This window comes from Myotis daubentonii, chromosome 9 (assembly GCF_963259705.1).
Source record: "Myotis daubentonii chromosome 9, mMyoDau2.1, whole genome shotgun sequence".
In the NCBI taxonomy this organism is placed as follows: Eukaryota; Metazoa; Chordata; class Mammalia; order Chiroptera; family Vespertilionidae; genus Myotis; species Myotis daubentonii.
The window spans coordinates 60,994,363-61,016,242 of NC_081848.1; the positions used below are offsets into that span (position 1 = coordinate 60,994,363).

Consider the following 21,880-nt stretch of genomic DNA (forward strand, 5'->3'; position numbering starts at 1 on the left):
TAATATCTTTGAAGAAGGAAAATATTTCACAGATAAGACAAAGAAGCCAAATGTGGTTAATTAGCTTTTGTTTGGGAAAACAAGCATGACAGCTTTGGGAACAGAACCTGCAGATCCAGGGTTCAAGCCGTAGTTCCCACCCAAGTTCTTTTCAGTTAAACTGAAGAACTTGTCATGATCAGATCTGCATTTGAAAAAATGGAAACTTTTATCCTCAAACATTTTCCATATAAAAGGCACTCCTATTGCAAAAATTGAATTTGGCTGAGGTTTCCATTTTGTTCCAGACTCTTGTATTATATTATTCCAATTGCTTCTTAATCACCAATCCCTTAAACCCTGATTCTGCTCCACCTCTACTTCCTAGCCTCAGTTACCCCCTTTCCTAGAATCTCAATTGACCCTCATACATGTAGTCAGTTCTCCCTGGCAAAAGGTTCACATGCAGCTTGTTCTCACTAAGTTTCTATGTATGATGAGGCTTAATATATTCTTTCTTCCAAACTAATGCATCTCTCAGAAAACAAAGACTGAACTGAATGGAGTGTATCTCTCCTTATGGAAATAAGAGCTCAATAGGGAGGTGAAGATAGTACTATTTTTGACCTAAAAACAATCTTTTCAGATCCTCAAAATTTCACTAGTTCTATTTAATTAAAGGCAGGAGTAACTGCCTAGTGCTGTAACAGTCATCCATAGTTGCTGGGAGAAGACAGGACTGACTTTCCTTTTTTTTTAAATTGAATTTATTGGGATGACATTGGTTAATAAAAGTATATAGATTTCGGGTATACACTTCTACAATATACCACCTTTATATTGTATTATATGTTTACCACCCCAAGTCAAGTCTCCTTCCATCACCATTTATTCTCCCCGCCCCCCGCCCACCACTTCACCTTTATCCACCTCCTCCCACCCCTCTTCCTCTGGCAATCACCATACTGTTGTCATGTGTCTTTTTGCATTTCAGCACAAAGATTAAAAGATGATTGAAAGTGGAACAGACCATAAATACTTCTTCTTTGCTCTTGAACTAACGCAGATTTAAAAATGGATTTAGCATAAAAGAAGTGAACTCAGTGCCAACTCAACAAATGTGAAAAGAATGTTATATTCCTCAGATTTTATCAGTGTAAAACAATAATTCCCTTCTGAATTCATGCATTCTCTCCCTACTCAGGATGTTAAGATACTTCACAGATTTCTAAACAGCCCTTCTGACTCACTTGAGCACGGAGGATTAATTTCAGAGCTTAAATATGTATAAATTAAAATAATTAATATCAAAATGCCAGACTCTTTAAAAAACTATATCATTAAAAAGATTCACCTAGGCCCTAACCGGTTTGGCTCAGTGGCTAGAGCATCGGCCTGCGGACTCAAGGGTCCCAGGTTCAATTCCGGTCAAGGGCATGTACCTTGGTTGCGGGCACATCCCCAGTGGGGAGTGTGCAGGAGGCAGCTCATCAATGTTTCTCTCTCATCGATGTTTCTAATTCTCTATCCCTCTCCCTTCCTCTCTGTAAAAAAAATCAATAAAATATATTTAAAAAAAAAAAAAGATTCACCTAGAAAACCAAATGCTACTTGTTATTTTTGAATCAACACTAAATATACAGCTTTTTGTTTTTTAATAGCTCTACTTTGTGATCCCGGTGTGTCCATATCTCTCGAATGAGGGACTTGGCCTCAGTAAAAATATTTTATTAATCTAATGTGCCTTTCAGCTATAATTCATGAAATTATGGCATGTAGGCTTGGCAAAAATAGTTTAAATCAACCAAACAATATTTGTTAAATAAGGAACTTTCAATGTTTAATGTACACAGGCAGAAACCTTGTGTCATTCTTCATGCATTTCTTTTGTCTCCTTCATCATATCAGTGACTGTTGTAAATTTTGCTTCTGTAGCATCTCTCTTATCTATTCCCTCCTCACCATCCTCACTACTACTTGGGACATTTCTAGCTTGGACTGGTGCAGCAACCTTGTAACTGATTAGTCTTCCTGTCTCTATTTTCAACTCGTTCTTTCTCCCAGCACATTACTGTTGGAAGGATCTTTCTAAACTGTATTTGATCATTTTATTTTGTACTTAAAACTGCTCCACAGATTGCCATTGCCTCTGATATAAATTCTAAATTCATTTTCATGGCACATGAGTCCCTCCATTATTTAAAGCCATCCTTCCTTTAGCTTCTGGTCCAAAGGAGTGTCTCTCCCTCCCTTTCATGGGCTGCACTAGAGTTACCAAACCACTCTGCTTGCTCCCTGGCATTCTGCTATTTTACAACCCTGTCTCTTAGTTCACAGTGTTTACTCTATCTGCTGTTTTGTGTGTGTTTTTTCTTTTGACTTCTTGAAGAATATCTCTTCATCTTTGAAAATTCTAGTTAAGGATCACTTCCTCAATAAAGTTTTCTTTCAGTCCCATATGGAGAACTGAATAATCTCTCTTTGTGTACATTCTCCTCACAAGGTGGATGGACATGCCTATTCTCCCTCCTTATCAGATTCTCCTGGTGGAAGGAAACAATCCCTCTTGTGAATACTCTTCTGTAAAGGCATGCCTCTCTGCCTCTGTCAGGGTGTAAACTTCTTAGTAGCTTCCTCACTTTTGTATCTCCAGATCCCTGCCTACTGCCTAGGCAATTAATATTTAAACTATATTTTAATTATTATATTCTCCAAATATCCTAGCATCTTGAATATTTCATGTGTTCAAAATTATCTGTTATTGAAATTATGTTTTCAGTGTCTTCCAAGTTTACAGCACTTGTTATTTTTATTCAAACTAGTAACCAAATAATGTACATTATCTTAAGATTTAAGAACAGACACATGATGGTATCCCTAAGTAAATATTTGGGATAAAAATAAGAGTTAAAATAATCAAAATTTGATTGCAAGTTCATCTTAAAGATCATGAGAGTAACTTAATGTTTTCTGCTCTTACTATGCTTGAAATCAGCTGAGTCACTTGCAAAAATGACAGATCCAAAGTTCCATTCAGGATCTCCTTTGTGGAGCTAAGCAATCTATATTTTAAAAAGTATAAGTGCTTCTGATTTATTCAGTCCCTAAAATAGCATTAGGAAATCAATGATTCAAGGGATCTAAGTAATTTAAATACATAGCCAAGGTCAGACACCACATTTCCAAAGATAATTGGAAATGATTTAACAATAATCAAAAATCTAACTTATTATTTTTAACATCTCTTTACTAGGCATATAGCTAAAATACCACAAAGCCAGGATTTGAAACCATGAGTTGCTCTTTATTAACCCCATCTTTTTTCTTCTTTATTTTGCCACCCATGAAAATGCTGTGTTATTTAAAGGTAGCAAGATTACTGTTACATAAATATTACCATCATATCAGGAAATATTTCCAAGAAGATTTTAATGAAAAATTAAAATGTGCAATTATTCCAGTGTATATTCTTGTTGCTTGTCAATTATACCCTAATTAATTTAAGAATAGGTCATAGCTGTCTGGTCTCATGGTTAATGTGTAGTCACAGTAGAAGTACTCTTATAGTTTGAAATATCTGGGATTAAGCCAACCAAGCCTTTTCAACATGGTCAATAAAAGAATAAACTCATTTTAAGTGCATGTAACATGTAACATGTAATGAGTGCACTGTAACAGCAACAACAAAAAGCCCTAAATACATTTGGCTAATGTAAGTAGTCTGTGCTAGTTCTGGACTCTCCCACATTATTGATCTCTTTCCATCCCTAGAATCCAGAGCATACATTCCTGTTTCTTTCATGGGCCTGATCACTGAAGATCTCAAAATGTACCTAATTTTCCTTAACACCTAGTTACCACTGGTGACCAATTACAATGCAGGTTATTAGGGAATAGGGTGGATCAAAGAGTTGGGCCACACATCTTAACCTAGAAAGGAGGTAATGCCAACTGACTCCTTTAATGAAATGGCTGGCTCTTTAAAAAGTGTATTTGCTTAGTTTGTTCATGTCTATGTCCACAGTTTCTAGAAATTCAAAAAGGTGCATTACTCAGGAAAAGCAATCTCCTTTTGATTCTGCGAAAGCTTATTTGGAGCTTATTTTTGCAGTGAAGGTTAGATGGTGAGATTCTAACTCAGAAAAAAGAATACTAAAACAAGTGTAGTGGGTAGGTGGGAAGAGATAAACCAAAGAACTTGTATGCATATATATGCATAAACCATGGACACAGACAATAGTGTGGTGAAGGCCTGGGGTGAGGGGTGGGGGTAGGCTAGAAGGAACCAATGGGGAAAAAGGGGGACATATGTAATACTCTCAATAATAAAGATTAAAAAATAAATAAATAGTAAACATGCATTGAACAGTGAAGAAAGAGAGAAAGAAAGAAAGAAAAGAAAACAAGTGTAGAACTCCTTAATATGCCCCTTCACAACAACCTTGTCTTTTCCCTGCCTTTGCCATTCTTATTTTTCCCAACTGATTTGTGCATAACACCTCAAAACAAAGCATTAGTGGGAAGCTCAAAATGAAAATCCTTACCATGGCCTCCCAGGCCCTGAAATACTGTTTCCCTCTGAGGACCCTCTGACTCATCTCCTCCTACTTTGCTTCTTTACTGCCTCCACTCCTCTCCTCTCACTTCCATGCCCTTCATTAAACACACCAAGTGCATTCCTGTCTCAGGCTATTTGCACCTACTGTTCCTGGGTCTCCAAGGAACTTAGTACAGATCTTTGCTTGGCTCCCTCATTTCATGCAGCTCTCTGTTCAAATGCCACCCTCTTGGAGAGGCTTCCCTGACCAATCTCTACGATAATACTCCGTGCCCACCACCACTCTCTATCCACAAAGCCATTATCTTTCTATTGTAACATTTGTCTCCTGACCAATTGCATATGTGTGTGTCATTTTTCTCTGGCCACTGGCATTGAAGTCCCATGAAAGAGTATTCTCTCTATATATACTAGTAAATGTGGTGGCCAGACAGTTAATACTGACCCTCCTTATTTTCTCTTTCCCTAAATCCATATTCATTTCATATCTCTCTTGCGCGCTCTCTATCTCTATCTCTATCTATCTCTATATCTATCTTTATCTATCTATCTATCATCTCTATCTCTATCATCTCTATCTCTATCTCTATCTCTCTCTATCTCTATCTCTATCTCTCTATCTCTATCTCTCTCTCTATCTCTATCTCTATCTCTCTCTCTATCTCTCTATCTCTATCTCTATCTCTATCTCTATCTCTATCTCTATCTCTCTCTCATCTCTACCTCTATCTCTATCTATCATCTCTATCTATCTCCTGTCAAAATGATTGCTGCCATGCACCATACAGTTGGATGTGTTCACATTATAGCTCTTCCTTGCACTTTGTGACTTTGTGGTGGTTTCAGAGTTGACCAGTCACTCTGCATGGCCAGATTTTGTGAATCATCCTCATGCTGGTGCCAGCCAGCTAGCATCTGGGCCTTGGATGATGCAGGTTCCAAAGTGCCCCAGAAAGCTTCAGAAGAGTAATATTTCCAGAAGTGGATGAGCATCTTTTGTGATGCATAACATTCTTCCAAACATTTGTGTGCTCCCTTGGGGCATCAGCTTCAGACATCACCTTCCCAGGCCTGCAGACAGGTTCTATGTGCTAAGAATTAAAACAAAAATCTGAAATAGTTTATGTGACAAGACATAGCGCAGATGGAACAAGACAGCCATTGTGCAAATCCTGACTTTGTTACTTACTTAGTAGTGTCATCTCAGGTAATGAGCCTGATATTTGAAAACTTGGTTTCCTCTTCTGTAAAATGAGATCATTAGACCTATTTGATGAAATTGTTATAAGGACTAGCAAATTATAGAATACATAAAGCGCTGCTTGGTACCAGGCAAATACTCTAAATGGCAGATATTTAAATAAAATTTTCTTCCAAACCCAGGGAGGGCACTCAAATCAGTGCTAGAGGCACAATACCACTTAGGTAGTATTTATTGATTGACAAGTCTTATATTTTTGGAAATTCTTCTATAATCATTTGACTTGATAAATAGGGTGGGGGAAATAATATTTTGCAATCAGGTGCTCATGAATTCAAGCTAATCTTGTCCTAAAATTTACTTGTGTGTATACTTCAGAATAATAAAACAAAGCACCTACACAAGAGATAGAGTGAGACTATTGTACTCAATATAAACTTTCAATCTCAACATAACACTTTAGATCATAGGACAAAGTAGGTTTGAATCATGACTACGATGAATAATCCACAATAGTTCTATTGAAAGAATAGGCAGGGGAAGTGAACAACTTTTAAAGTGTCCAGATACCTACCTTTTAATTTTGCATGGCAACAAGCAGGGTTATTGAAATTTAAAGAATAATTTGTAGAATTACAGGGTTACATAGTAATATTTATATGGAAACACATATAGCCACAAACACATAATACCCTACTGTCTGTAGAAAATATACATTCCCAACTATATTTACTTGGACTATTATAAAACACTAGAGGCCTGGGGTCCCTCACACCTGGATTGTGAAAGGGTGCAGGCCAGGCCAAGGGACTCCACTGGTGCACAGTTGGGGCCAGGGAGGGACGCGGGAGGTTGGCCAGCCAGGGAGGGACTGTGGGAAGGCTCCAGGGCATGTCTGGCCCGTCCTGCTCAGTCCAGATAGGCTGGACCCAAGCAGCAAGCTAACCTACCGTTTGGAGCATCTGCCCCCTGGTGGTCAGTGCACATCATAGTGAGCAGTTGAGCAGCCTTAGCATATCATTAGCATATTACGCTTTGATTGATTGAATAGCCGACCGGACGACCGGACATTTAGCATATTAAGCTTTTATTATATAGGATGTTTTCTTTCCTTGAGTCTGCATGAATTGTGGAAGAGCATGTCAGGACAGGGAGAAGGTGGCAGAAGATGAAAAACGTTATAAAAATATGGTGTGCATGTGCCTGGCTAGCTTATAGATTAAACAGATTTGAGTTATGAATCTTGTTTCAAATAACTACCAAACCAATTTTGTTATTTAGAAATGCAAATTTGCACACTGTCTTTGTCATGATTTGGAAAATGTTTTATCAATATAAAAGAAGTCAAGCTTCCACTTAGCCCCCCCCCCCACACAGTGTAGTAAAAAAGAAAGTACCTATAATTTGATAATCAAATCCCAGTCTCATTTCCTTTATTTATAAAATGGAAATAACAACAGCTAGCAAAAAAAGACTTTGTTATTTCAGAAATCATATATTTACAACACTTTTATATCACATGCATTGTGTGTGTATATGTAAAGCACTAGCCTAAAAACATGCTTTTAGTTAATAAAAATGTAGATACTTTGTAGAATACACTTTAGATGCTTCTTTGATTATGTAAATACAGTCTTTTCTAAAGAAAACAATAATAGTAACTATTGTTCTCTTATTACAGGCTTATGAAAAAATTGCTTATCTTCTCACTAATTTAGGTAAGTCTATTTTTCTTCACTCCTTACTAGAAGAATAGTTTATTAGGGCTTATCAGCTTATAGTTGGTTTATGTACTTTAGTATTTTTAATATCAACTTTAGTTATATAATTGTCAATAAAAGTAAAAGAAGCACCATAAGATGTTGGACCATATTAAGTATAGAAAATCAGCAAATTTGGTTCTTCCTACATTGAAATGTCCTTCTCTTCTACCTTTTCAGTTCTTTGTTTTTCCATCCCAATATTATTTTTTCAAAATATTTTACAGCATGTACACTGTTTATACATTTATTTATATATTGTTCATGTATACAATTTAAAGGCAAAATAATATTAAAAATTTATAGTGAAAACCTGTCCTTTGCCACAATACCCATTCTTATTTTTTATGTCCCCAATAGATTACATTTTACCAATTTTATCAGTTTCTTTTGTATGCCCTACCCTATTTCTAAATAACACGCCTCTACTGACATTCTTGGATTTTTCTGCTTTAGACAGCTATTGCCTTCCAATTACAAAAACAACTTAGGTCACAGTGTTCCCTGCAGTGTCCTGTCTTCACATACTTCCCTATCCATCACCTGTATACACAACTGTTATTTCTCCTCCTTCCAAAGGAAGTACATATCAGCATTTTTAGCCAGGTTAGTTATTGATGTCCGCATCATTGTGTCGATATTTCTGTTTTCCTATGTAAGTGAGGTTTGGTTAAAAAAAAAAAAAAAAGGCAAATTTTGCTTAATTTTCTACATATTTTCTTAAGTTATCCCAAACTTTCTGCCTCAACTCTAAATTCTCTCAAAATATACTAAAAAATATCAAGAATTCTACTCATTTTATTTTCTTCTTAGAGTTATCCTTCCTGAACCCACTGTCTGTTCCAGTCTCAATGGGTTACCCTCTAGGCTTGTGGTCAGCCAGATCTACTCTTGCTTTCACCAGTGCTCTGGGAATTCCTTTACCTTTATTTTTCAGTTAGATACTATTTTCAGGATATTATATCGCCATCTGTCTTGGCTTTATTTCTTGCTCCCTGGAAAGAAAATTTCTTGAAAACTTGTATGTCAAAAAGTTATTTTGATTTCTGTATTTTAGCTTGATGTTTGATCTCCAGTTTGGGGGACAGAATTTTTATTACAGAGCTATTTGAGTAGCTATCTTTTATTGTTTGAGAACTCACCAGATCACAGGCATTGTACTAAACACTTCTTGTTCATCATTTTGTTTTATTGTAACCATATATCTATGACAATAGGATACTTATTTTATGGATTATGAAACAAGATAAATAAGTAGAATATAAATGTAGATGTGATACACTCCACTTGCTGGAGAAACTATATAACTCCATTATAATATATTACTTCTGTAATGTAGTTACAAGGACAAGTGATAATAGAAGAAAATTGTATAGAGAGGACAACTGGGCCCTAGTTCATGCTCTAGAGTTAAATGATTATATTACTAGGACATTATGTGACTATGAGCAAGTTTTCTCCTCTCCCCATTCTTTCTCCTCCCACTCCCCTTCCTTCTCTTCCCTCTGTTTCGCCTCCTCTTTATGAATCTCAATTTCCTCATTGGGAAAATAAGAATGAGAACAGATCCTATTTCATCATTGTAGATTGGCTGCCTGATACATGACAAGTGCTCAATAAATGGGAATAACATTTCATTATCTGAGCTAAAGTATCTTCAGCTGGGTAATGAAGCAATTAAAAAGGATTGTCTCAAAGCATTCTTCCAGCTCTGATTACCTATATTCATTTTCTTTTAAAGAACTTATACCCAGGATGGCAGCAAATCTAAGGAAGTGGTTTGGGGTACCTTAATTAATAGTATGAAACAGAACAGTTATTTGTTCTAAGAACCAGGAATACCATAATATATACTCCTGTGAGGAAATGTCAGCTTTCCTGAGTGCTGTCACAGTGCCCACCAACCAGTCACTCTGTGGATGCCGCACAGACCCTTCTATTTATGCAACCTACTCCCTTTGGGCTTGAAGTTCCCTGGGACCTATTCCCTTTTTATTCTGTGATTGACTCTTGCCTACATTTTGGCATATTTTATTTTTCTTAAATTAGATCCCATCTAATTTTCTACCTTTCTTGAATTCTTCAATTATATTACAGTATATATATATATATATATATATATATATATATATATATATATATCTACACTAATAAAAGAGAAACATGGTAATTGCCGTACGACCGCTACCCTTCCCATTGGCTAATCAGCAAGATATGCAAATTAACTGTCAGCCAAGATGGCGGCCGGCAGCCAGGCAGCTTGAAACTAACATGAGGCTTGCTTGCCTCATTGATGGAGGAAACCAACGTTCCCCGCCTGTGGCTGCAGGCCTCTGAGCGGGCAGTTTAAGAAACATTGTAACAAATACCGCTGGACTTCAGCCAGCAGATTCGCAACATTGCAAGCAAAGGCCAGAAACCTACTTTCAGGAGCGGAGGCCTAAGAGCTGGAGCCAAGCCTCAAGCTAAAGCTGGCCCAGAATAAAAAAAAAAAAAAAGGAAAAAAGGAGCGGTTGGGAACTTCAGTCACTCCCAGCCTGAAAACAGCCCTCAGCCCCTCACCCAGGCTGGCCAGGCACCCCAGTGGGGACCCCCACCCTGATCCAGGACACCATTCAGGGCAAACCAGCCGGCCCCACCCTTGCACCAGGCCTCTACCCTATATAATAAAAGGGTAATATGCCTCCCGGCACCGGGATCAGCGTGACAGGGAGCAGCGCCCAAACCCCCTGATCACCCTGAGGCTCTGTGTGTGACAGGGGGTGGGGCCACAACCCCCTGAGCAGCCCTGCTCTGTGCCTGATAGGGGGGAGCTCCCCAACCCCCCCCTCTATGGGCCCTGCTCTGTGTGTGATGGGGTAGAGCCATAACCTCCCCATCGGCCCTGCCCTGAGTGTGAGAGTGGAAGCGCCCCAACCCCCTGATCGGCCCTGCTCTGTGGGTGATAGAGGGCGGTGCCCCAACCCCCTGATGGGCCCTGCTCTGTGTGTGATGGGGGCAGCGCCCCAACCCTCTCATTGGCCCTGCTCTGTGCGTGACAGGGGGTGGCGCCACAACCTCCCATCGACCCTGCCTTGAGTGTGACAGGGGATGGTGCCCCAACCCCCCAATCGGCCCTACCCTGAGCGTGACTGAGGGTGGCATCGCAACCTCCCAATCCGCCCTGCTCTGTGCATGTCGGGGCGGTGCCCCAACTCCCCAATCGGCCCTGCTCTGAGCCCGACCAGGGGCTGCACCTAGGGATTGGGCCTGCCCTCTGCCACCCGGGAGCATGCCTAAGCCAGCAGGGCGTTATCTCCCGAGGGGTCCCAGACTGTGAGAGGGCACAGGCCGGGCTGAGGAACCCCCCCCCCCAAGTGCACAAATATATATATATATATAAATACACACACACACACACATATATATATATATATATATATATATATATATATAAATACACACACACACACATATATATATATATATATATATATATATATATATATACACACACACATACATACACACACATATACGTGTGTGTGTGTGTTTTCTGTCATTTATTTGGATACTTGGGTAGGAGCAAAGGCTGTTCAGCTGCCATCTTCAATCTCTCTCATTATCTTTTGTTTTGTTTTAAGAATCTTAGAGCCATACCATGTGAGAGTTGACAGGGTTCTTGAAATTTAATGTAAATTTCTTATTTCATAGATGATAAAACTTATTGCAGAAAATATGAAGAGTCCTGCCTGAGATGACCAGCAGTTGGGTGTAAAGCTGAGATAAGAACTCAGCTCTTCTGAGGGGTGTAGCCCTCTTTTCTCTCTTTAAGCATTCACTAAGTCTGCACAGGAAATATTCATCCTTTAAAGAACTCTATGGACAATTTAGCAAGACAGGGTGGAAGACTGATTTAATATTTATAGTTATTTCTAAATGACAGTAGCAGAGAGAATCCTGAAAAACCTGTAGATATTAATATCAAGCATCATATTTTTGGAACTGTGGGAAAAGTCTGCAGATGATCTCATTGGTACTTTTCACCAGCTCTCTACAGCAAATATTGTCATTCACATTTGACAGGCATTTTACTGAGTGCCTCACAGAACTAGCAAATGACTGAACCAGAACTTAAACATGGGCTTCTGATTCTGTGTCTGCATTTCTTGTCATTTACCTCATCTGTGTAAACAAACTCTATGTTCCTTTTAGAATATCCTCGAACAGAATCTGAATGGGAAAACAGTTTTGCCCTGAAGATGTTCCTCTTCCAGTTTGTTAATTTAAACAGTTCTATCTTCTATATCGCTTTCTTTTTGGGGAGGTAAGTCAGCTTTATATACATCATCTTTGTAGAGTGAAAAAGACTCTCAACAGTTCCATTTCCAATTTGTTAACAAAGGCGGCACTTTCTGATCCCCAGCCATGGAAAACTGGGCTAACTAGTCTTCACATGTTTGAGTCAAAAGATTATAGAATAGTACTTCCGGCAGCCACAACCAATTAAAGCTGGCATAAAAGAATAAAACCTATATACCTACATGGGTTGACTTATGACTATCCTGTCATCAGTAATTTTTTTTTTAAATAAAATAAATTTTGAATAACCCTGGGTTACAGCTCCTTAGTGTGTAAACTTCTTCTACCAATCATGTTAATATTTTTTTTCTATTTTTGCTGCAAAATATGGAAACAAATCATATTAAATTATTGGTTCTAGTTTGCCATATGATTAACACTCCAGCCAGTGCCATGGAAGCATACTGAAGCTAGAAACATTTTAAATTAGATTATTTAGCTCTTATGTTAATATTCTTTAACTCAGTCAACCAGACATTAAAACTCTACAGCAGATGAAAGTGGAAAAATACATTCAGTTGGTTTCTCTATACTTTCTCAACTCATTGGTATTGAATTCACACATCACTTTTCTTTTCTTTTAAATTTATTGTTTAAGGTATTACAAATAGTAGTACATATGTCTCCTTTTTCCCCCCATTGACCTCCCCCCGGTCTCCCCTACCCCCTGGTACTTGCCCTCACCACCCCGCACTCCAGTGTCTTGCATCTATTGGTTGTGCTTATATGCATGCATACATGTCCTTCGGTTGATCTCTTACCCTCCCAACCCTCCCCTACCTTCCCCCTGTAGTTTGACAATCTGTTTGGTGCTTTTTTGCCTCTATCTATTTTTGTTCAACAGTTTATAATATTCTTTATATTGTCAAATACTTTGATGTGTAAGCTTGGCCTAAGTCAACCACTTAGGAACAAGTTGCACCAATGAACCTTTATGTCTACCCACAGATGCACTTGTGATGTATTAGATGTTCTTCAGTCAACCCACATAAATGCTAATGAATTAAAATGGCTTTTTACAGATTTGTAGGCCACCCAGGAAATTACAATAAACTTTTTAACCGGTGGAGGCTGGAGGAAGTAAGTAACCTTGTAAGGGTGGGTGTGGGGATATGCATGGATGTGGGCCAATGACTGTGGGAGGGACAGGAGAGAGAAGGTAGAAGGGATTACATTGAGGAAGCCTAAAACATTCTAAGAACATATGCTTTATATTATAGAAAACTGGGCTCACATGCTAACCTTGTTACTTGTTAATTCTTTGCCCTTCATTTAACCTCGCTGAATATCTCTCTCCTTATCTGTAAATTGGTAATAGTAATACTTAGGTTGCAAAGCTGTTTATAGATAAGAAATAATTTATGTAACAGAATTAGCACAACCCCTGTGGTAGATACTCTATAAATTATAGTTGATATTTATCAATGTTCTTTCTCCATAGCTACCCAGGTACTGTTCTATTGGCCAATAGCAGACTAAGGCCATTCAAAAATCCGAGGTTTTGGGGAAACCCCTAAATCTAACCTGCAATTTTCTTTCATAGCTCAGAAGAATGACTAAATCTGCTAAAAGGCTATCCAACTATCCAATTTGGGAACTAATGCTTACTTTTTTCCAGGAGTATCCAACTGAAGTTAGCAAGGGTAGTGTGGGGAACGGAGTGGCTATAGGCAGGTAGATCTGTATGTTTGGTGCCACCAATAATTTTGTTTAATTAGATATTCTTATAAAATTATTAGAAGCCATTATTATTCTTTGAAAGTCCCAAGGAAATAATTAAAATACTAGAGTCAGGAAAAATGTTTTATAGCTATCCAAGACATTTTCCAGTATATAATATGACATAGATAGAGGCCATATTTTTCAACAAAGAATTATTTATTTTGGAAAAAAAATCTGTGCAATGAAAAATTTGGGTTTGTGATAAACCTTAAAAATCCTAGAAGTATTGATATAAAAAGTATATATAATGGCAGATAAGAACTGACCCTCTGAATTCAACTATACAAGCATTTATTGACACATACGATAATCAAGGCCTCTGCTGGATAATATGGGGTATACAAATGAAGTTCCTTTCCTTTGATGTTAATAGTCTCGAAGAAAAGAGCATAACCACGATATGTAATAAATATTTTGTCTTTCAAGCCTGACAGTCTACATACTAATTCTTGCCCACCCAGATGCATGTTCTTAACTATTTCTGTCTCGGGTTTAGTCTTTTTAAAATTGTAACATTAATGGCTATTTTAGTAGTATTGGTGATAAGTGGATTACATTGGATCATGCATGTAAAGCCCCTGGCACAAATAATGGGGTCATTATAAAGACAGAGAAAAAGTCCTATACTACAATCCAGGATATTTCTGAATAGCCATTATAATATCTCACATGAGATTTTATGTAAGTCTACATAAAATGTTAATGGTGGCTAACTTTTTTATATTTTTTTAATTGATTTTTTTACAGAGAGGAAGGGAGAGGGATGGAGAGTTAGAAACATCGATGAGAGAGAAACATCGATCAGCTGCCTCCTGCACACCCCCTACTGGGGATGTGCCCGCAACCAAGGTACATGCCCTTGACCGGAATCGAACCTGGGACCCTTCAGTCCTCAGGCCGACGCTCTATCCACTGAGCCAAACCAGCTAGGGCAATAATGGCTAATTTTTATTTAGGACTTACTATATGCCAGCATATTCCAGCAATCATTTCCAAGTGTTCTATGTACATTAATCCATTTATTTCTCACAAAAATTCTATTACACTCATTTTACAGATGAGAAAACAGAAGCTTAGAGAAGCTATATAATTTGCCTCTCATGATAGAAACATTCTTATCAATCGATGAAGGCTCCCAGCTTTCTTTGGTTTGTCCATGGTTATGGAATTTTGAGTGGTGTAATGGGAATGGAAGCCTGGGTCTCCTGCATGCTCACTTACTCATTCTAAGTGTAGGCTTTTCTGAACCAGCCCCTCAAGGCAACAAACACATTTGGTAAACAGAATTCACCGTTAGCTTTATGTAAAAAAGCAGTGGACTAGGGTACAATGAGACTAAGGCTTTCATTCCCACACTACCAGTCACCACTGCATGACCTTGGACAAGTTAATTTGCCTCTTTGAGACCGCAAAAATGAAGTTTCAGCTTGCAGCTGTGATCTGTGATCTGCTTCTGTAGTTTAGTAATTATTCTGCCTCAGACATTCTACCTACCCACCTATCGTATACATGTGGCAGAGTTCAGGGGGGTCCTAAATTCATCCTAGAAAGAAAGGGCATGCTTGGATGGGAAAATTGAGACTTTTTCACACAATAAAAATTACCACTGGCAAACCCTATCAATTGCTCAGAGTAGGGAGTTTTAAATTACTGTGCTGAAACTCGAAAATCAGGCTCTTCCTGTCCTAATTATTTGTTCTCTTTGAAGTCCCACTGGTACCTATTTGATAGAAATAGAAACTGGATCAAAGCTGGAGAGTCTATCATCTTTATGAGCAGGACATGAACCCATTTCCAAAGAAACAGACTCATGTCTTTCTACGCAGATGTCTTCTATAGTGCATAGTTTTCAAGCATAACACATTGATTGCACTGTTCATTGTAATCACATTTTTGTTTGTGTGGGTTTCTAATGCTAATGTTTTTTTAAGAGGTAAAATTTTCTTTTATTTTTTATTGAATTTATTGGGGTGACATTTATATAGGTTTCAAGTGTGCAATTCTATATAACCTGTATATTGAATTGTGTGTTCACCACCCAAAGTCAAATCTCCTTCCATCACCATTTATTCCCCTTTTACCCTTTTCTACCTAACCTTGCCCTCCTTTCTTTCTGATAATCACCATACTGTTTTCTGTGTCTATGGGTTTTTTGTGTGTTTTTTAATTTTGCTTAATCCATTCTTTTTTTCTTTTTTTTTTTTTTCACCCAGTCAGTATCCATGAGTCTATTTCCATGAATTGTTTCTATTTTGCTAAGGCAGTACTACCCTGAATGTGCCCAATTTTGTCTAATGCTAACTTTTTGTTGGACATCTAAAAATGCAGAGTAACACAAGGAAAAATCTGGATCATACTGACAAACTATTTGGAGGCATGCTTTTATCACTTAAAAAGGAGTTCTAATATATTTAGATATTCCCTCATCTTGAGAATGGGCTAGACTTAGTGACTTACTTCTAAAGAAAAGATTATGGAAAAGAAAAAATGACTAACTTTACAGTAGAAACACCTGAAATACACTATTACATCAACCAAGTGATTAAGGTTAATAAAATATCACTAGTGACATCATGTGGAAATTATGTAGCTGCTAATGGGAGTTGATGAAAATGGCACTTTACTTCTGTGATCTACCTTCATCCCTAAAACACATAACCACAGTCTCAGCATATGAAAACATTAGAAAAACCCAGATTGGGGGATTTTCCCGCAGGATACTAGTCCAGCAGTCCTTTAAAGTATCAAGGAATAAAAAACTCATAAACTGTCTAGATCAGAGGAGACTGGGTAGACAGGACAAATAAATTCATTGTGTATCCTGGGTCAATAGGATATAAATGGAAAATTTAAGTCTAAATCAAGTCTAGAGTTTAGTTAATTGCAATGTACTAATGTTGGTGTCTTAGCTTTGACAAATATACCTTGATAGTATTAGGGGCAATGGAGGGAACTCTCTGTATCACCTTTACAAATTTTCTAGAAATTTAAAGTTCTCTAACATAAAAAATTTATTTAAGAAGAATATGTTATAAGCATTTTCCATAGAATGAAATATTGGTCCATCTCCTGACTGTTAATAGATAGGTAGTATTCCAGGACATTTATTGAAGGTGATCATGCCTAACACAGAGCTTGGCAGATAGTATGTGCTCATTAAGAGTTATATTTGATGTTATTGCTGTTATAATTTTGATTAAAATTCCAATATAGAGTGGGGGTGGGGGGTAATGGGGGGATAAGGACACATATGTAATACCTTAATCAATAAAGAAATTGAAAAAATAAATAAGAGGTCCAAAAAAAATAAAATAAAATTCCAATATAAATCCTAAAAAACTCCCTTATCAAGTGTCCTCATCTTGAGATGGTTAGTGTGACCTGACCTAAGAATTTGCTTTACAACTGAGAAAAGCAAGATCATTTCTGTTTTTGTTCTGTTTCAGTGTCATCCTAGTGGCTGTTTGATAGACCTCTGCCTCCAGATGGGTGTTATCATGTTTTTGAAGCAAATATGGAACAATTTCATGGAATTGGGATATCCGTGAGCACTTTATTTTTAAAATTGCCTTTATATAGTTACAAAGAAGATAGAGGTAGTGTGAATAGTTCTTAAGAATTTGGGCTTGGCAGTCAGATGAGGGTTCAGTTCTCACTGTGCTTCTAACTAAATGTGTGACTGTGTGTATGTTAGTAAAATTTTCTGAGCCTTAGTTTCTAGGTTTCTAAGGGGATCAACAGCTATAGCTACCTCAAGAACATTTGTAAGGACTAAAGAAATACGAATAGATATAGAGTAACTGGTACTCTGATCAACACATTAAGACACTGTTATTCTTAAAACATTATTGATAGTACAGGTTCTTGAGGATAAAAATAACTTTCTGATTTATTTTGGTTATCAAAAGACCAAGACGGTTATTGTGTAATAGAGAATCTATTTCCACACATCCCTCCCTCAAAAAATGAGTAAAACGAAGATGAATTCATGGATTGATGAAGTTTATATACTTTGTTACACACACACACATATTAAAACAAGATTGATTGTGATAACATTAGATCGATACCATTTTTTTGGTCCTTTTAGGTTAGTTTTAACAGTCTGAATTGCTGACATGAAAGGATCCTGAATCCCCACTCTTACATCTACTAAATAGATTATCCTACAGAATACAGTGAAACAGTGTATATTAAACAATTTTGTATGTAAGCTTTGGGGAAATCAAGATTAGAAATAAGACTATTCTGAGGAATTTCCTCACGATGAGGGAAGAACTGATTAGCTGATAGATGACATAAAAATAGTTTAAGATTAATCATCAAATTATACCATGATTCTTTCTCCCTGATGGCCCACAAATGGCATCAGGACATTTCTCAGCAGAGGCCTTGGGACTGGAGAGATGATATTATCCCTGAAATCAAGCATAAAGTATTATATTAAATTCCAGGCAGTCCTAGAGCATGATGTATGAAATTACCGAGACCTTGTTCCAATTCCTTCTTTGTCCCTTGCTAAAGACATAATTTACTTGACCTTACTAAAATGTTATTATTTTTATTTGTAAAACTAGAGGCCCAGTGCAGGAATTCATGCACTGGTGGGGTCTGGCTGGCCTGGCCCCAATCAGGGCGGATTGGGGCTGGGCCTGTCAGGAGGAGGAGATGGCAGGAGGTTGGCTGGCCGGCCTGTCTGGATCGGGGCTGATCAGGGCCCCAATCAGGGCAGTGTGGGCTAGGGGAAGGAGTTATGGGCGGTAGGCTGCCCGGCCCCGCCCCCGAATGGGATGGGTGAGGGGTGCTGATCAGGGGCCAGTGGCCTGGGGGAGGAGCCATGGGTGGTTGGCCAGCTGGCCCTGCCCCTGATCAGTGTGGGGGAGCTGATCAGGGGTGGGACCAGGTGGGGGGAGGGGCTTCAGGAGATTGGCCAGCAGCCCCGCCCCCTATTGGGGTGGAGGGGGCCCATCAGGGGTGTGGCTGGCTGCGGGAGGGGCCGCAGGAGGTTGGCCAGCCAGCTCCACCCCCTATTGAGGTGGAGTGGCCATCAAGGGGCAGGGATGGCCAGGGGGAGGGCTGCAGGACAATTAGGGTGGTGGGGGCCCATCAGGAGCATGACCAGCCACAGGGAAGGGCTGCAAGAGGTTGGCCAGCCAGCCCTGCCCCCTATTGAGGTGGGGTGGCAATCAGGGATGGGGCTGTGGGCCCATTAGCGTGGTGGGCGTCCATTGGGGGCATGGCCAGCTGGGAAGAGGGACTGCAGGAGGTTGGCTGGCCAGCCCCGCCCCCTATTGGGGTGAGGGGATGCGATTAGGGGTGGGCTGGCTAGGGGGAGGAGCTGCGGGCCTATCGTGGTGGGGGAGGCTGATCAGGGGCATGGCTGGCTGGGGGGAAAGGGAAGGGGTGTTTGGCTGACACCCCCTTTACAAATCTGAGAAATGAATTCAGACACACACACCAATTGCCTGTAAATTATCACTCACTATAGTAACAGAACGTAATCACTAATGCCCAAACCCTTCACTTTATAAACTCAGAGAAGTGAAGTGACTTGCTAAAACTCACCATGTAATGATTGAAGGATAGGGAATGGAAACTGCATGTCTTGAAACTCTCTCTAGGTCTCATTTTTTTTTTTATGTGGAACATGCTTTTACTCATGTTCAGAAACCATAGCCCAGAAGATTTGGAGTTATGAGAAATGAAGGGCTCAGGTGCAATCACAACAGGCAACATAGGAGTCTAAGTATTTATATAGATGAGGTGTGGGAAGCAGTCATATAAACAAATGTTTGTCTAATCAATATCAGGAAGCATCTAAGTGTAGATAAATATGTAGATGTTTATAGGATCTAGGAGAGTTCTGGAAGGCTGAGGCCTATTCTCTCATGCTAAACTTGGAAGATGAGACCATACAAATATATTCAGTTCCCAGGAATGTTTAGTGTAGTCTCAGGGTAATTGATTCTAATCTATATAATAAAAACCCAGTGACCATTATGGCAGAATGACCAGAACAACCAGTTGACCAGTTGACATGATGCACACTGACTACCAGGGCCCAGATGCTCAACACAGAAAGAGGGGGAGGGGGGCACAGTGAGGCCTGGAGGCACATGCTATGGCCCAGGGAACCCAGGAACTGCAAGCCCAGAGCTTGCTTTCCAATAAAAATAAATAAATTGAAAAAAAAAGTAGCCTACACAGCCTGCCTGGAGGGAAAGGCCTCCCCAGGCCCCGCCAGGCCCAGCTGGTGCACCACAGGCTCACGAGGACTCACTGGTGACGTGCAGGAAGCACAGCCCCTCTGACTCTAAAGACTCTAAAGCCAGTCTCACTGACAGCTGCTCCCCCTCCATCTCCATGGCAGAGGCAGCGCTGCTGGACCTCCTCAACTCTGACTTCCAGCTTCTGGCTTCCTGCCCTCCCTTTCATATACTATGTGGGCTTGGGGGTGTGACTTCAGCCTTCCCAGCCAATAGCTCTGCAGCACAGCCAGAGAGTGGCAGGACACAGCCTCCAGGGCTGGCTCGGCATTGATTTGGCTGCTGACTGACGTCCATGTGCAGTTACACTGTGTGTTTACATTTGTAACGAAGCAGGGCTGCCCACTCCTGCCACCCGCCTCACCTTCTAGGCCAGCGGTTCTCAACCTGTGGGTCGCGACCCCTTTGGGGGTCGAGTGACCCTTTCACAGGGCTCGCCTAAATACATCCTGCATATCAGATATTTACATTACGATTTATAACAGTAGCAAAATTACAGTTATGAAGTAGCAACGAAAATAATTTTATGGTTGGGGGTCACCACAACATGAGGAACTGTATTAAAAGGTCGCGGCATTAGGAAGGTTGAGAACCACCGTATCTAGGCTAAGACAGACCCACTGATCTTCGTGTTTCTCCAACCGTCCGGAATCAAAACCTCTTGGGGATGAATGATCCCAGTGATGGCCCCAACACACGCTTGGTGTCACTGTCACAGACATACCCGGTCATTATAGCCCATTCCTCAGCCCGCAGTGCCCTGCTCCACCCACTGCCACTCCTCACCTGTCACCCCCTGAGGACCACCTTATGTTATCCTATCTGAAATGTGAGCAAGATCTCAAATGCCCCCCTGTCATAGCTCCCTTGCCCTACCTTTCTTCCTCTAAAAATACTGCATTTTAAAAATATATATTTGATTGATTTTTGGGAGGGAAATAGAAACATCAATGATAGAGAATCATTGATTGGCTGCCTCCAGCATGTTCCAAATTGGGGATCAAAACCTCCCCAGCCCCTTTCCCTATCCCTCCCCCAGCCAGCAGGACCCAGTAGTAGTGCAGCACCAAGGGAAGGGGGTGGCAGGTTGCCAAGGGCAGCATCGGCATCTGGCATCTGTTCCTTCCACACCCAGTCCAGCGACCATCACCTCCTCTCCCAACCCAGCCAGGGCCTTCAAGCCCCTATCGGCCTGGCCCTAATCAGCCCTGATTGCCCACCAGGCCTAGGGACCCCACCCATGCAAGAATTTCATGCACCAGGCCTCTAGTATACTATAAATTGCTCACCAAATACTTAAAAAAGAGCTCAAAAGTCCTTTGTCTGCTCTGTGGCGTAGGTTGATCCAGAACTGGTGGTCACGACATAAAATCAGGCGGGGAATACAAGATGCTTCTATACCTCAGTGGGAAAATGATTGGAATCTGCAGCCCATGAATATTCACGGACTAATGGATGAATACTTAGAAATGGGTAAGGAGAGAACCTTCTGCAGAGCTATTTGACCTTCTGATACTAGTTTTCTATTTCATGCAGGCTTTGTTCAAGAGAGAAAGCCATCTCTCCTTTCTAACCCAGCATTCTAAAGGACATCTGCAACTTTATCTCAAGAGAGCTAGAGAAGCTATGAAAGTAGTGCCCTTGGAAGTCTACCACATGTTGTCCTCTTAACATTTGCCAGCCATAATATTTAACAAAAATGAAGATTCATAGTAAATCACCTAGCTTTTGAGCACATAGTTTAAAGGAGCATTTACTTTTTTTCTGCCCTTCAGTTTTCTCATCTATACAAAGAGAGGGCAAGATTAGGTCTTTTGGGTCCCTTCTAGAGCTAAGCATTTTTCAAGGCCTCTTTGATTTCTGCTTCTTTTTGTCTTTACTCCTTCTTCATGCTATATGGTATAAAGGTGAAAAGAACATAGACTTCCAGTCTACTGAGGTCTGAATTTTAATGCAGGTTTTAACATTTTTTAGCTATCTACCCTTTAGCAAGTTTACTGAATGCATATGAAGTTTAGTTTTCTCAACTCTAAAGTGGTGTAAACATATTTAT

The 21,880-nt window shown here is 39.7% G+C and overlaps 1 protein-coding gene across 1 annotated transcript in view; it reads left to right on the forward strand.

Moving 5' to 3' along the window:
• ANO3 (anoctamin 3) overlaps nucleotides 1-21,880 on the forward strand; it is a 201,991-nt gene that overhangs the window by 167,068 nt on the left and 13,043 nt on the right. The window contains exons 18-22 of the mRNA XM_059709159.1: nucleotides 7,420-7,456; nucleotides 11,693-11,804; nucleotides 12,862-12,919; nucleotides 17,008-17,105; nucleotides 21,167-21,300. Of these exons, the coding sequence (XP_059565142.1) occupies nucleotides 7,420-7,456; nucleotides 11,693-11,804; nucleotides 12,862-12,919; nucleotides 17,008-17,105; nucleotides 21,167-21,300 (439 nt within the window). The remainder of the gene's footprint in view (nucleotides 1-7,419; nucleotides 7,457-11,692; nucleotides 11,805-12,861; nucleotides 12,920-17,007; nucleotides 17,106-21,166; nucleotides 21,301-21,880) is intronic.